Genomic DNA, 17,645 nt, shown 5'->3' with positions numbered 1-17,645 from the left:
TTTTTTCTAGGTAATGTCATTTGAGAGAATGGCTCGTTTGTCTGACGGGGGATTATTGGGAAGTTATTGCTGTATTGCTTAACCAGCTGTTGGTTCGTGGAAAAAATTGTGTTCGGTAAAATTCAGATGGAGTTATTATATATACGAGGATATTTTATGACTTTTGTGACTTGTTCATAATCATCAGAAGATAATCAGCCTTTGAAGCTTTGAGATATATCTGGCTATGTACCCCCAGATTAACTTGTTTAGCAGCAGAACTCAACGCGTCAGTTTATTGGCTAAAACAGTGAAGTGAAAATAATAATTAAAATTTAATAATTTCCATAAGTGGAGATCGAATTCACAACCATAGTATATGCGTAGTCCCACTACGCCACGCCGTACTTCAAGTCCAACTTATATAATTAATTAAGTGTAATATTTAAAAACATTTTTTATATTTCGCTAAAATAATTAAATTCAACCAATTAAGATGAAAATCTTTCATCTAAAAAGGTTTTTTACTTTATTTCTAAATTACTACTTTACTTTTTGGCGTTACCTAAATATAAATATTAGAATAAACATTTTAAAAATATGTGTTTTCATTCGAGGCCGTCTGGAGGGCTGTGAGTTCGAACCGACGATGGTTCGGTTTTGTCCCATTCAGAGGAATAAATTATTTCCATTTTCTCGTTCTGGTAATATGACAAACCTTGGTATTGAGATTTACCACGCGGGACGCAGTGTCGAAAATTGGGAAACAGGATTTTAACACTAGGTTCCCTTGGTCCACCTTATAGACCTATGTAAGGAAAAAATATAAATAGTGCTATATTTATAAAAAATATATTTAATATACACTAAAAATAAATATCGAAATGTACACTAAAAATAAATTAATTTTCTAGTAGGTAGTACGTTTGTATCGTATTTCCCCTTCACATATATTAATCCGATCGAAAATGTAATCAAATGTCGTTTTCAAGCTTCAGAGGATTGTGGTTTGGGTTAGAATGTCAAATCAATCTCTACGTATCGATATCAATAACCCTAGTAGTATTCAGAATATTATAAATAATTATATTAAATTTTGAACTAGAAATTATGATAGTAAAAAATGTTAAAAAGCATATATCATATATTAAAAGACACAACTTTTCTCTACAATACAGCTAAAAGGAGGTGTTATATTTCAGAGACAATATTTTAAAGTAACTTCCAAAGGAAAAGTAACACCGCTTCACTTTCTCGGAGTGTCCTAACACTATGTTCCCAGGTTCCTTATCTCTACCCTCCTATGTACGGGATATAGCGTGAAGCTATAAAAAATACATATCTTCAGAACCTGCACCTTCCAGATAACATGTTTTACCTTTTAAAACACTAAGCCATGTGTGTCTGCACTACTTACGGTATACGACTATGTTGAAATTATTAATACGATTTGAACTTTAAGCGCTCTTAACGTCATCCCTAGGAAACTTTACGGCGCTTACAACTGAAAGCTCTAACACTGTATCTTTTTGACTAAAATCAAATATTTATTTACGAAATACTATTCGTATTTATTTAAAATAATATTATATTTCTTATGTTTTATGTATTTATTGTATTTCAGTATAGTTTAGAATGTGTGTTATTAAAAGGTTTAATTTTAGTTTATTCTCTTTATTTGCTGGAAAGTTTATTCCATTTATTGGAAGATTTTTTATATGAAAAATTTAAATTTATTTTGCACCGACGATGACCCAACCAAATGATGACTGAAACAACCTATTTATAAATGTCCTTCAAAAAGCAATAATCCTGAATATCGGTCAAAATTGAATTATTTATCCCACGACCAGATATCACAACGGTTTTATAGGACGATAAAATATGAAATATAAAATATAAAATTATTATTTCCATGTTAATGTCCGCGATAAATTTTGACTACCGATATTTATGTCACTTTGTAATCTGTATTTCCGTAGGTTGCTGAAATCGGACAGAGAGCGTCGTGGCGCAGTGCCACAAGCGTGGGGTTCGATTCCCACTTGGGAGAATAAAATATTTAATATTTTGATTTAGTGGATACGGAAATGTCTTAATGGGAATCTAAAGATTAGGTTCCCAGGTGGGATCTGGTTACCAGCTCTGGTAAAATAAAGCGAGGCGTGGAGTTCGACACATTCTGCCTTAATACACTTGAAAATGTTCTTCCAAAATCAACATAATAATGGTTAGCGTTATATACACATATATAAAATATTTCATCATGAAAATATGTTCGAGCTATTAAATATCGGGAATGTGCATACGATCGTATATTACGTAGTTCAGCTTTAATAACCCAGGGTTAGGCTAAGTTTTAAGACTTTGTAAGGCATCAGATATTTGGACCATAAATCTTCGGTCTACAGATATATTAAATCCTGCGAAGCTCCTTAGAACTTGGTGCGGCTTAGTTAACAATACTGTGCAAACTAGCTGCATAATCTTTCTCATATTATTTTAAGTTAGGTTATATTTATTTTTTAGCTTCATACTGCATCCTGAATATAAGCTGAATAGGCAATGTGTAGACGATGAGTGTGTGTGTTTGTGTGTGTGTGTGTGTGTGTGTGCGTGTGTGTAGTAGGATCCTGTTTTACTATTTCCTTAAGGGAAGCTTGCAAAAATACAATTTTTAAATAATGGATTATTCAACCCGAAAACATGTATTCCATCCAAACTCGTAGTTTCAGAGATTATTAACATAGAAATATTGATACGAACATTAAATAACAATTTGTATAACAGAGCAAAATTTGCTAATTTTTTACACGAAATCATAAAATATAACAAAATTGATATCTCCCCGGCCCACGGTAAAAATGCAGGCTCTGATTGTGTCATTGTCATGTACGGTACGGCACCCCTTCCGTCTCCCCAACAATGTGTGTCGATTGGTTTTTAACCATGTTATATCTCTTTAACCCTGCTTTAGTAATTTGAGTGGACATTTTAAGCTTCATTTTATATATTATAGTAGGTGTATTATACTTAAATAAAATAGATTTTTCCTAGTACTTGACGTCGCGAAAACCGAGTATTTGGTTCTCACTCACATCTCGAGAACGGAATGTTTTGGCCCAATATTCCTTCTACCTACACTGGAATACAGAATGAAGCTAAAAAGATGTTATATTAACTACACAGGTAGCAAATAACAGGACAGACAAATAGGTAGGTCAAACATAAGCCCTCCTTACACTTAATTCGTGATTAAGTAATTGAGGAGTGGCGGAACTTAACGCTATATTTTTTTCTAACAAAATTTATAATGATGTTTCTCTCCAATGCCCTACTAATGCGTCAAAAGTACAAAAAAATATGAATATGTATATTTATAGATATGTATGAACAATGGACCGTCTCTTATTAGAAGCGGAGTGTCTTAACACTGGGTTCCCAGGTTCTCTTTGGTTCCCCTGATATTCGAGGGATACAGTGTAAAGCTAAAAAAAGAAATATTTTCTGAAAAGACAAAACTATCCAACTAGTTTAGAAGTTCACGTTTATTTGAAACAATCGATAACTTCGAAGTCGCTACCACTTCTGTCTGTAAATAATAAATTGGGCGTGACCTTTGTCAAAATATTTGACATTTTCCTTAATACTTCAACCCCTACTCGTTAAGTGTTGTGGTCTGCAGTTCTATACTAAATGTGTTAGTTATTTAAAGCAAACGGAAATGTCGTGACCCTAAAGTAAGATTTAACTTAAAATATAAGATATATAAATAACAGAATGTCAAGACATTCGAAACACTGAATAGAGAGACGGAACCCAACGCCACACATTGCTGTAACAGAACAGGGAAATAAAATTAATTCTGGCCGTGGTGACCTTAAATATAATAGTGTCAACGTACACATATTATACTCATTGAATCTGAAATACGAAATATAAAATATCTCCTCCTCTCCTCCTCCTCTCTCTGACAACAAGAAACGTGCCACCCACTCAATATCCAATATCTCGAAACGGAGAGTCTTAACTCTACGTTCCCTCTGCCTACCCTGCCATATGCGGATTACAGCACGAAGTCATTCAATATTTTATCATATACTTACAGATATATATATATACATTATATTAAATTACTCCATGACAATATCATTCATTTCCTAAATTAGATATTACAGTCCATTTACCTCAAGTGGCATCGAACCTAAGACCGATTTAATCCCGCCATTGACTATTTAATGACGAACCCGATCCCCTATTCTTCAACTTTAATTACTTTATTTGTTGCCTTAATTGTTTTTCTGAGAGGTTTCGCTATAGAAAATATAGGTGAAATTTGCTTGCTACACAAATAAATATCAATTTAATTGTACGTACTAGAGGATACCCGACTCCGTTTGTATGACCCAAAACTCAAAAAATAAATTTGAAATGAAACATCTCGGTTTTACTTCCCGTCTAAATTTCGAGTTATCTTCTACTTTTCTTCTCAATTCCCCAAAAAACTTTACGCTTCGTCGCGCTTAAAACGGAGACAAAGGAACCCTAGTGGTAACTCGTTCCTTACTCTCCACTTGAATTAGCAACAATCTTTATGAAGTACAAAAGCTCGACGTCACATTCCAGCTACAGAGCTAAAAAATAAAAACAATTTATTGCTCCAAGTGGACATCGAACCCGCAACTATCAGATCACTGTCAGGCGAGTTGGCTGACCCACTGCGCCACAATATGAGAATAATAACTTTTAAACACCAAAGCACACTTCAAGTAATCCAAAGGCTTCGGAAAACATTTAACAGTACGTTATTGTTTCGACACGCCACGTGGTCCCCTCAGCACTTGTTAAGGGTGGCAGGTAGGTCGGTTAGGGGATCGGTAACTACAATATTATATGAGGAATTGAATATGGTCGTACAAATTTGTAGTTTCCGATATAATTTAAAGTGGTTTATACATAACTTACGTCTTTGACACTGTCGTACTTTAGTTAGTACCCTAAGGTAAGTGTGGGTTTGATTTCCAGTCGGGGAAGTAATTGTATCATACATATTGTTTGGCGAATAAAACGCATCGTTGAGTTTTGCCACTTAGAACATTTTGAATGTAGCAGAAAGTGGAGAATTGAATACTTTCAGACTATGTTTACTTTAACCTTTCAATAAATTTCTTACTTAAAAATAATTTTAAGCTAAAATTAACTTTCGAGCTAAAATTACTTAAATAAATAACAATCCGTCCCTATAAAGCACTCAACACAAAACCAAACAAAACTTACACAACCTAAAAAAAACGAAACCAACCCGTAAAAATATCCACCTTGCATATCCGTACGAGATAAGTTGTACAGAAATTAGAATCGTAAATCTCATTTACATTGTAACGAATGTGCACAACGAAGTACTCGTAAAACGGGGAAAAACCGTTTGTGTGTGATGATAACGAAAGTTTTTTATTTTAAACAATTAAAAGTTGGCTCTAACTTGCTGGCGACAAAGCGCAATAATTTACTTTTGGGGCGTTTCCATTGCGCATTGTTATCGCGATTGCTCGGTCAGATTGTGCGCCGAGTTCTTATCGCGGCTAATAAATGTACGCTTCTAGTCACTAATTTGTATGTGTCAATATTGTATTAACGTGTAATGGTCGTCGTGGTACAATGGAACTAAGCTTAAGTGTAGATTGTGGGTTCGATTCTTATTAACTACGCAATGTCTCGAAGTCTGGCAGAAAATTGAGACCGTAATGTTTTAATGTCTAGATTGTCTTTGACCTGAGAAATTTTATCGATACTTGAAACTTACAAATTAATAATTTAAGGACCAGAAACCGCGCTTTATTAACAGAAGGCAATATCAACAAGACGATATTACTAATGGGATACGATATTACTAATAGGCAGTCCAAGGTTTCAACAGACATCTTCCAATTCCATCATCAAAGCAGCTCGATGGTAACATAATGGATTCTTAGATTTTATTAGATATTTATATCAAATTTAAATTTTTTGAACTGTTCAATTTTTTTATATCAAATTAAAACTTTTACGAGCGTGACAAAAATAAATTACATTTTGAGGTTACCTACCAACATTAAAAAAAAACTCTCAATCTATAAACTACAGGAAATGCATACATCAGTATCAATTGAACAAATTAATTGCATTCAGCCATAGGAGCCAGCGGTCGTAGCCGCCAATTGTGACTATTAAATGAAGCCACACCACCACTCGGCCCTGTACGCCAGCCGTTTAATATTACGTTAAAATGACGATAAATGATTGACAAGTCGGTAATGCTACTGAAATGTTTAAGGTTTACATTTTTTACGTTATATACATTTTTTAGCTTCAATCTGTGTACCCGGGGTATGTAGAGGGAACCCGGGAACCTAGCGTTAAGACATCCTATTAAGTATCCCATAACTATAATTAGTCCCATAACTATTATTAATTCGACTAACACGAAAGTTGCAGGCAATTAGTTATTAAAATATCATTAAGAACTAGTTGTAGGTACCACCAAAAATGTAGGTATCCTAAGAGGCTTTTTGTGCTTTATCTTATAATACATTTATTAGGTGTAACGAGTCGGATAACATCACTTTAATGTCTATCCATCCGTCCCCCTCCACCTCCTGACCATAATTTTGGGTTCAGTAATCAGATAAAGGCCTTATGATGAGAATCGCATTAGCAAAAGTGTCAACACTCTTATACGGGTTACTGTAAAATGACTTGGAAAATTAGTTTCGAACCGACCCCATAATTTCGTTAATTGTCATTATGAGAAGAGGATGTGCCATAGTAGTTAGGGGTGGTTATTTTAAGGAAACGATAATCGTTGTTAATCGCCATTTGTATTTAATTATTTTTTTATGCTTTTTATCTGCTCTTTTTATATTAGCTTCTTGTACTGACGAATCATTTATATTGAATTTATATTATAAAGAATATCTGGCGAGGAGGATTAGTTATTCTATTTTCCATATTACGTCAAAACAGAGACTACTTTCAACTTTTCTATTCTAGTTTCACTACCTTCATGCTAAATTTCAACTTTCTCAGCAATCTGTCGGTGTGTCTGTCACCCAATCTGTAAATTAACACTTTTACACAATAAATTTAAAAATACATTTGAATCGTCCATTTCATCAGCTTACCCATGATTTTTAAAGCATGACGGCCCGGCTAGTGTACCTACTCGTATATATACAATACACGAACAACCTACATATATTTGACACCCCCCGGCTGCGGCCGTGCGACCGACAGCTCCGTCTAACTGACAATGACGGCCACTGAAAACGCACCTCGTCCGGGATTAATTCAGAGGCAATAATTAAACGCTGTATCGGCCGTTGCCAATAGTCAATAGTTTAAGCGTTTTTGGTTATATACTAGTGTATAGAGTTTTAATTATATGTTTTTAAATTAAATATATTAAATACGATATTTTTTTAAGATTGTTTTTGTGGGAACCTCATCCAAACTAGCTGATTATATAAGGGGGAATTTTAAAGATTTGATAACTGAAAGTGTACGTTCATAATATATCTAAAAATAGTTTAATATTTCACACCTAATTTTTCAATCATTGATCCCAAAAATAGAAGAAAATAGATTCATTGCATACACGTAAATTTATATTTGAACCGTACTAGTACGAGTATAGATTCCGGCTTAATTTCATCCACACAATGCAATTCGATGCTGCAACGAATATGATAAGGCAATTTCAAAAATTGTTGTATTGCGCTTCACTGGAAGTCTATTGAAATGTTTTTTTTATAATTTGTGTAAGGTGATATTTTCAATTTTGATTTTATTTTACAATAAAGATGTGTATGTTTTTAATATTTTTTTAACGTGTTATTCTACATTTGGGGGAAAAAAATACGTCAGAAATAATTATGATGCGACATTTGAACCTGTGCCGCCTGTTGAAGCCGCCCAAGCGCTCTGATCACTAAGTTATACATTCTTATAAAGATACGTCTAAATTCTTTTACGCTTTGTAACAAATGTTCTAAAAGTACTATAAATAATATGTATTTAAATCTGTTTAGCTCCGAAAATTAACAAGAGACTCGAATTCGGATGGAAAGTGGAAAATTGTGGATTTTTTAAATATATGGAATAAGTCTTATATGTATATTTCTATAATAAAATATTCATTATAATTATGTACATTAAGTATTCCTACAATATAATCATACATCAGAAAATTGACAACCTCCTCAATTTTCCCCTATTTTATGAACATTGAGAAATAGCAACACTGAACAAGTCCATTTCACTTACAGATACATTTTATCGGTCGGTGTGCCCGACTCCTTAACTTCAAAGCTCTTTGAAATTAAGCCACGTGTATCTATTCGTATTCTCATATAGCGCACGTTAATATAGATATCTCGGCAAACAATTTTGCGACCCTTGTTACTTCGGCCGTAATAACTTCATTGTGATACCGACGCTGACGCCAGTAAACATTACGTACAATATACAGTACAAAACATAACTAAACTCGGGTTTTGAAACCTCGTGTAGGTCATAAGCTGACAGCGTGGCTGGAAAAAAAACAGCTTCACTCTTTTTCCCTTTTATACTTCACTTTTATAGCAGGGTAAGCAGAGAGAATCTTAATGTAAAGAAGAACGGTGTGTCCGTTCTGGGCTTTCCTCCTGAATTTACTAGACTCTGATTTTAGTACAATTCCTATTTGAGGCCAATTGTGGCCAACAAGCGTACGACTGTAAATTCTGCAGGTTTTTGATTCCCATTCGAAGAAATGAAATATTTAACATTTTCTTTCCATCGGTTTAGTAATGAGGGATAGGGCAGCGTTGAGATCCGCCAACTGACAGAAAGAGATTGATAAAAGCTTAAACAGTGTTCGAAACAATGAAGATCTATACTCGTTTACTATAACCTCCTCCAACTCCTCCGCCTTGCACCACGCACTCATCTGTCTTTGTCCCCAAGACACCTGCGCGACCTCCAATTATCAATGTAATTGGCTATTCAAAGTTGGCGCGATGGGGCGAGCACGGCATCGTTAATTAATAGAATCAACTGAACATTGAAATTTTCGCTCCACCAGTCTGAAGCTACATGGAAGCAATTTGAAGTAAATTTATGTGGAATGGCCTGACTTGAATAGCTTCCCAGCTAAATAAAACTTTAAAGAAATTCGTTTGAGAAAACACTTTGAAAATCCCAATTTATATTTTTCTATCATGTTCCTCGGTTGCTTAACCCAATTCTTGTAAATATAAAAGAAATAGCAATATTCTTTGCTTATATTTAACAAAATAATTTCTCCTATATTCTTACTTATTAAAAAAAATCTTGTAAGATATCGAAAAGTAAAGAAATACATCAATCAATCTATTACAATCCGGACGAGACTCCCCTAATTTTTCCATCGAATCAACAAATGTACCCGCTAATGTTGGTTAAAAATCATCAATAATATTATGTATGTACCCTCATAAATTTGGGTTAGAACTGATGCGCTGCAGCCAAACAATGTGCTCACATGATGGATCGCGCGCCCGGGAGGTGCGGAGGTGCCGCCGTGCGTACTTCATTCAATCAGGTGTGCTGAAAATCCATTTGCAAAAAGTCATGATGATTGATGCGACCGACTCATAAGTTGTGTATATTGTAATATAATAAGCATTTTTCGGCTCGATTTCTTATACATTCGTTAATATTTGTAGTGTTCTTACTTTTGAATTTTCATATGGATTTTGTTTTGATGAATCTGATATTAATTTGACTTTTATAGGTTTTTGAAAAAGTTCAAAATGCTTATACAAATAATTAAATTAATTATTTAAACTTCAACATATCCATTAAATGTTACGAAAATGTATTTATTAGCTTTAATTTATTTAATTACAATGATAGAAATAGAAAATTCTTGAATTTCTTGAATCTTGAAATTCTTAAAATAAAGTTAGACTATTTCAATTTTTATGGCAAATCCTCTATAAATGAATAAAAATACCACTTAAAACATCGGTCACTTCGCATATATAATAAGAAGGTCGGTTGTCTAATTAGTGCGAGGTCTGCTCTGGTACGTGATGTACCGTCACGGATTACGGCAAACCCGCACTGGAGTTACAGTTAAGCTTGCCCTGATTTGCCGGAAGTTAGACCGCCAAAGAGAACTAAGGCATGATCCGATTTGATCAAATTCATAGTTGCTAATTAGTTCCAGATACGAATACTTGACGGGTTTTGGAGAATGACAGCTTTTTGATTTTCAATAATTGGTGGGTGATCGTGATTAATTAATAGAAAAGATTTATGAATATTTTGTAAAATTTTATGTTGTGCAATATTTAAACTCGTCAAATTAATAAAAGCCAGCGTAATAATAGATATCGAGTGGCATTAAATTCCGCCACTTCAAATATGTCTCGAATCAGGAGATAAGTGAGGAACTGAGTGACTTAATATTACCTAGTGTTAGTTCTCTCTACCCTCTCTGATACATACGAGATATAGCGTGAAACTAAAAAAATACATTCAACTAATAGTAAGCGAACCTAAAATCTTTACGCTTATTATTTACAAGCAAGCCACGAGCATCAAAAATTTCACTAAAACTAAAATTTTATTCGAAAAATGTTCTTTTTACAATTTGTAAGTACTTAGAACTCAGTATATATGCATATTCATGGCATACTAAATAGCTTAATCGACTAACTAAACCGGCGCCTGTCTCGCCTCCGTGGTAACGCAGTTGCAAAATTATTACATTTTAGTTGGTCATTAGCGTGGTCGCGCGGGAGAGATATCCCGGCCGAGTATAAATCAGAATTTAATGACCACCAGCTCTAATATTTCCAAAGTGTTTCGGAACACGTCGTTGTACGTGTCCAGCCCCTCGTGTACAGTTCCTTATTAGAGACGTTTCTTCGTAAAAGGGATCGTGGGACTGAAAACTTTTCGGTCGGAGGTTATGGAGGGTAGTTACTGGGAATGTTGTCAAAAACTAATAATAATGAATATATTTATGTATGCAATCTATATACAGTTATTTTTTTGCTAACGTTGATATCAATGAGAACACTTAATACTTGAATTACCAGCAAACCCGTAGATGTTATTTTGGAGATATCAAGCTTAAATTAATACCAAATACGGTAAATCTACAATTTCTTGGAACACGCAAAAAAATCAAGCTTCTCGATTAACGCAATCAAAAGATACGAATCGTGTCGTTTTTGCTGCAGCTTGTAAAAAATTCTCCACGTAATCAGGACCTACATGGCAGTTCCTTTGGACCTAAACTTACGAAAAGTGAAAATTTATAAGTATTCCATAGAAATAAAAAGAATGTATACGCCCGTAAACTAAAGTTTGCCAATTTTTCTACGCTTTGTACTTGCTATTGACCTAAAACATTTAAAAAAAAACCTTAGTGGGCTATTCCGACTCGCACTTGACCGATTCTTTTACACAATTGACCGACAAAGCTATTATAATATGTAAGGTATAAAGCCATTATTAAGTTTGACCTTTACTGATGGTCTAGCAAACGCATTACATATTAAAATCAATAACTATAATTAGAGTGGAATTATTTCTAAATGTCATAAGTAATTGAATTGTCTGTCTGAATAGCTAATAGAAGAATTTCTGTGTAATTATTTTTTTTTACAAAATTGTTAAATTTTCTAACAATTTAACAGAAACTGAAAAATAAAGTTTTACGTTTTTTAATCTTCAAAATCGAAGTTGAGCGCTACGACTTGTATATTGTAAAAAACGACCAAAATAAAAAATATATATAATCCTTTCTAAAATTCTAAAACAAAACAAAAAAAAACAAATGTAACAACATCTTAACATACATATTTGCATTCGCCACAACTCGTTCGTACATGCATTCCAAAGTAACAACCGCTCGAAATCGCTCAAAAACTTTATCATTTGAGTCCGCTGCCATATTTTCCGTTTCATCCTTTTTCGTTTCACTGTATTTGTAACGATCATCCCGGTTACGAGTTTTTATCCCGACAAATCCGGATAAATGGATCAACATCTTTAATAAACATAAAAATTTATTGGAACAAAGCTTTTTGCGCTGATAAATTGTGAATCGCTTATTCTGACTGTATTGTACATTTTATTGAAGGATGAGGCTGTCGGGGTGTAGCGATACAGTGTTACGGTAAACGTGACGGTCGTGGGTTCGATTTCTACTCGGTGTAATTAATTATTTTTATTTTCATTGCTCCGGGAATAAGATGAAGCGTGGCGTTAAGTTCTGCCTTTAAATAGGGAATGTCTCGAGAGTTCGGCTCTTTTTTGTTGAAAGACAATTACTAAAACTACTACTTTCGGTTTACAACCGTCCCACTCCCCCGGTATTTTTGAACTATTTGAATATTTCCTTTAAAACCAGTCAAAAATATCAATTTTACTACTTAATGCTCTGTATTGTACTAATTCCTCCAAATCGTAAATTCGTCTTTAGTTTTAACGCTAGCAAATTTCACTTTAGTCATTGTTATTAAGTTGAATACCTGTCTCTGTGCCGGACGACATTTCTCGTTGAATTCTTAAAGTCCTACTTCAAGTTTTATGCCTCAATGTTTATTTCGTAAGTTGGTTTAAAACATAGTAGGTATATGAATTGACTTTTGGAAGAAATATATAACATTTGGACAAAATTAAAAATTTATGAACACCACAAAAGGAAAAATCAGAAACTTTACAAGATTTTGTTGTCCATCTGTTCATCTATCAAGACCATTTCAACGCAATCAAAAGATACTAGCATTTATGCATCATTTTTGCTGCAAATTTGTATGAAATTCGCCGCAGACTAACAACAGATACAACTATCACAAACTTATAATGGTAATTCATTTCATATAAAATGAATGCATACATCAAATCTGACCGCTGACCTACAATCCTGAAATTGATACGGATCCCTCGGTGGGCGAGTCCTACTTGCAGTATGTGTTTTATTATATTTAGCACAAATATATTTTTTGTAAAAACCTAAATATTTTTACTTTATTAGCGTTCATTTAAAAGTAAAATTATAAATATCTTATATGAATTTTATTTAATATTTTATATTGGTAGGCAGGTATATAATTGTAATATTCGATGACTAGAAGCAATCATACTTTTTTTCTTCTACGTAATTTATCAATAAAACACCCAAAAGAGGAATATGTGTCAGTACTATATATGATCTAAAGTTTTAAAAGATATTCTATCAATTCTTGACCCAAAACATATTATAATGCAATATAACAAACTCCCAATATAACATATTAAGATGTTGTTTTTTTATAGAAATGATTACTAAGAAGAATAATATAAACAACGAATACATTTTTGTGCTATATACTATATGTATTATATATATTTAACGAAAAAGAAAAAAAACTACATAAATGTCAAGCAATTATTGCTAATTATCAAACAGGAGCCTATCATAGAGCATCCAGCTTATCTAAGCTAAAGTCAAGCGGTGGTGGAGCTGGTGTGTAGCTTGTTCTTGTGTTCCAGGGGGCGCGAGAAGGCGGCGCGCATAGGAACAATAAGGTAGCGTTCTTTGTGCGTGCGTAGGCTGTGTATCACTGTCCGACTAGCGCGCGTGAGAGCGTTCCAAGTCGAATCTACAGGAGAAATGCTTCATTTTTCATCATTTTTATCGATGTTTTATTTTTACAAAGCCTATTTCACCATACAACTTAAATTATACTAAATATATTAATTTAATCAACTCTATTATATAATAATGTCCAAAACGCAGAGCAACTGATGAGAACTCGAAAGGCAATTTTCTACAGTAATAAAATAGCATTAACGTAATTTGTATAATGATCTAACACTTCACGTTGACGACTATACTTTTTATGATAATGGAGACGAGCGGATTCAATTTAAATGACATTAATAAGATTAATTATCCGCGTCAAAGCCTTAAAATAGGCCTCTTCAAATAAAGTTTGTGGTGAAATTTGCCGTTCCTTATATTATTATTTTTTTAATTTCTGTTGTTTGAATTTTTACTGTGTTATTTTGTCGTCATAATTTATACATAGATATATATGTAAACGTACGACTAACTTTTGTTTTTTGTGAATGATTAGTGTTCCAATTTATTTAGTCGATGTATTGTAGAATCATTCATAGATTAGAGACGTGTTGGACGTGCTACAAAAGTTTTTGCCTAATAAAATGGAGCACTACATCCGGGTACTGTAATATCCTATAATTTTGTAAAGATCTCAGTGTTTGAGAAGGCTGACCTCTCTCGCGTAGATTCGACATCGGACATAACGCTCGCTCTGCACTTAGTAAACGTCGTGCTGTAAGAGATATTTTATTTTCGTATTCATATCGAGACGTAATTAGTGTATTATTGTTAATTTGTCGTTAATTTGTTCTACCCAATGCTATAAAGCCCGACAGTTGCCGCTAGTTTAGTTAGTATGAGGAAACTTATTGGGTGCCGCGCTTAATTCAGACAGACAAACGCTCAGATAAATATATTTATATATTTCGATTCGAGGATTCCGTAGAATATTTTGCCTGTACACGTCCCGGCGAGTAGTTACCAATTGATCCTACGGAACCCTCTGCCTCTCTGAGTCACTATTGTTAAGTTAGTATTGTGCTAATTATGTGTTGGTCTGGATTTGGATTTTGTTCGTTGTTTCATTTTGACTAAACCTGTGTGTTATATGTGTTTTTATAGAAGCTGTTGTTTTTGTGTCTCATAACGGTGAAGCGCGGGGTCGCGTGTCGGGGCGGCGGCGAGGGCACTGGCTAACAAGGCGTTGGCTAAATTATATTCATTAAATAATTTCAAGCATAAATAAAACATTTATAAAATACTGTTTTAAAAGAAATTAAATTTTAAATACACACCAACGCTAAGTTAACACACTTGGATTTTGGAGTCATAATTTTAAAAGTTTCTTAATATTATCTTAAATATAGCTTTAAAATCATATAATCAATACAAATCACATAAAAACATTTAAAATATGAGTCCAAAGCTCGTCGCACCCGTCACCGCCGCACTGGGGTCGAGTCCAGGGGTACCAATTGGCACAGTCTAGTTCAATCCGCCGCTCCACGCACCACCGCTGGGCTTTTGTGGCGTGGCTCAGTGTACAGCGCGTGTACCAACCCTAGCTAATGCTCCACTTTTCTATTATAAACACAGATCGGAAGCTGTTCGTTGGCATGCTCAGCAAACAACAGACTGAGGAGGATGTACGCCAGCTGTTCACGCCATTCGGTACAATAGAAGAGTGCTCGATACTACGTGGCCCGGACGGAGCGAGTAAAGGTATGTACGGCTAACTTTTCTACAATACTCCATAGTTCATACAGTTTTAAAAATAAAATACCATGTCAACAGAACAAGTTCGCCGCTCGTACAATAAGGAATATTTGTTTATTACTGAAAATACCACATTGACTCGAAATATATTTCGTTCTGAGTCGACACCTCTCAAAGAAACTAGCACCGCCATTATATTCCGTTCTCAAAGCGTATGTAGACTACTTTTTTTTATCGGAAAATTGCATTTTGAAGAGGAATATTCGCACGTACGCGAAGCAATCAGACGTAAGAAGTTGATACGATAAATTTCACTCCCGCACCAATTCTGTTGTCTTTGTAGGTACGGGAGCTCGCGAAAATTGAAAACCCAATTTACTTTGACATAAAATGGAAAGCGCGTCTAATAAAGACGGTAGGTCAACAGAAAGAACGCGTATCATGACGAAACGCGAATTCAGCGAAACGTGCGTAATTTGAATACGCTGAGAGCTATATTTCACCTTAAATAGATCTAAATTGGTATATATTGAAATATAATATCTTTTTTTTCTCATATAGCCGACAACTTTGGATTTACTTGAGGCAATATTTTTTATTAAAATGCCTTTTTTACTTATTTATTACTGATATAATAAAATATTTTATACATTTTTAGCGTATAAAAAACAGATGTTTGAAACAATAAAATCCCAACCACTTGAAACTATGAATCAAAAATCGAATACTACCTTGCAATTGATGTTATCTTTTTGGCGTTGAGTGTAAAGCTCCATGTGCTACGTCAATTCGTAGCAATAGCTATTATCGGTTACGAGTGCCGTAGCGCCGTAGCACCGTGGCGTATGCTACGAAACGTAGCGAGTGTGTATTGTATCGCAATCAATTGAAAGCAGCTTATTTTTTCACTTTTGAAACTCAACAGAATTCTAAGTCGTATTATTTCTTTGCAGTTGCTTTTGAAGTTTATGTGTAGAAAACTAAGAATTATATTTGTTCAATAGTAGTCGGAACACTTTAATATATTGTTTTTAATGTATTTATGTTATGTTCAAAGATTCATATGCTTATTGATAGAACTTTGTGGCTCGTGTTATAAAAAATGGAGTAAAAAATTCAAAAAATCTGTATATAAGCTTTAGATAAAGTAACAATGAAAGAAGCAGGTGCAAAAGCATGTTACTGTAACCGCGACAGCTTATGGGTTCAATTCTCACTCGAAGAAATTAAATATTTCATATTTTCATTTCTTCTCTTTGGTGTCGAGGCAAATCGAACGGAATGTCTTAACATAAGGCTCCATCTCCTTATCCTGCTGCATGCAGAATACAGCGTGAAGCTGAAAAAATAAGTAAAATTAGATGTGACAACCAACTTATACAACAAATCCAAGCTTTGCCACAACGGTTACCAGAACAGGCAATTATTTACGTCACATTTATTCAAACCTCAAGTGTTTCGCGTTATGTTAAACAGTGACATTAAATTCCGCTGTTGCCAACAATTACCTAAGTCGGCAAGTCGGCTAGCACGCAAATGTTTACTACTAATTCAAATTGAAACAGCCGCGGCCATAATACGTCATAGCGACAGCGACAGCCCGTCTCGGCGTTACGCAACTTTAATTTAATTTTATCCTCACTCAAATTTCGTCAGATTTTAATTGAGTTATCCTCCATAAAGCCCTGTTACGTAGCGCGGTTTGTTAGTTGCTAAACCACTGTCTTAACACACTAGCTCTAAGCTTTTTACGTTCAAACAGGCTTTCGTTATTGGGCCATAAAGTTATTACAGGCAGATGTACAACAGACGCACCAAATTGTTAATTCCCGTTAATTGCTCGACGCCGCGGTGCGATAAACTCATTTTTATGGGTTTTTCAACGTTATCGCTGTCGTCGTTTTAATTATATTTTAAGTAGAATTTCAGCCTCGCTTTCAGTCTTTGACGTTGTAAGTTAAAAAAGTAAACGTTCTCAAGCTACTTATCTACTATTATGCCTACAAGGGTCCTCGGAGCCAACTTTTCTATTTAATCCACATTTAATTGCAATTAAATATTTTAATTAGTGGAAGTGCCTTAAATATAAAATTAATCTCTCAAAGAAACTTTTTTCTCGTGATATTTTTTATTAATATCTTAAGTGTTATCAGAAAATGGCTTATTCTGGCCAATTTGTGATGAAATAACAGTTTTTAAAAACCATTTTTTTTCAGTATAAGCTTTCTTTTAATAATACGTGAATGTCTATTATAATTAAGTAAAATTAATTATAATGATAATTTAACTGTCTATTTTCTCCTTCACGTTTTGTAAGTCACCAAGGTGA

The 17,645-nt window shown here is 34.1% G+C and overlaps 1 protein-coding gene across 3 annotated transcripts in view; it reads left to right on the top strand.

Moving 5' to 3' along the window:
• The window catches only part of bru3 (CUGBP Elav-like family member bruno 3), a 516,795-nt gene that overhangs the window by 375,062 nt on the left and 124,088 nt on the right, over positions 1 to 17,645 (top strand). For 2 of the 3 annotated variants that reach the window (XM_085203136.1, XM_085203135.1), the window contains exon 5: positions 15,197 to 15,322. In XM_085203136.1, coding sequence (XP_085059262.1) covers positions 15,197 to 15,322 — 126 coding nt within the window. Of the gene's footprint in view, positions 1 to 13,525; positions 13,564 to 15,196; positions 15,323 to 17,645 lie in introns of those variants that run through there. The other variant, XM_085203137.1, reaches the window with a different exon arrangement.

Source organism: Heliconius melpomene, chromosome 19, assembly GCF_056956725.1.
Source record: "Heliconius melpomene rosina isolate 202511_hmr_F chromosome 19, ASM5695672v1, whole genome shotgun sequence".
Classification (NCBI taxonomy): domain Eukaryota; kingdom Metazoa; phylum Arthropoda; class Insecta; order Lepidoptera; family Nymphalidae; genus Heliconius; species Heliconius melpomene.
The sequence above is the reverse complement of the archived record's forward strand: the minus strand, read 5'-3'. Positions and strand labels throughout refer to the sequence as shown.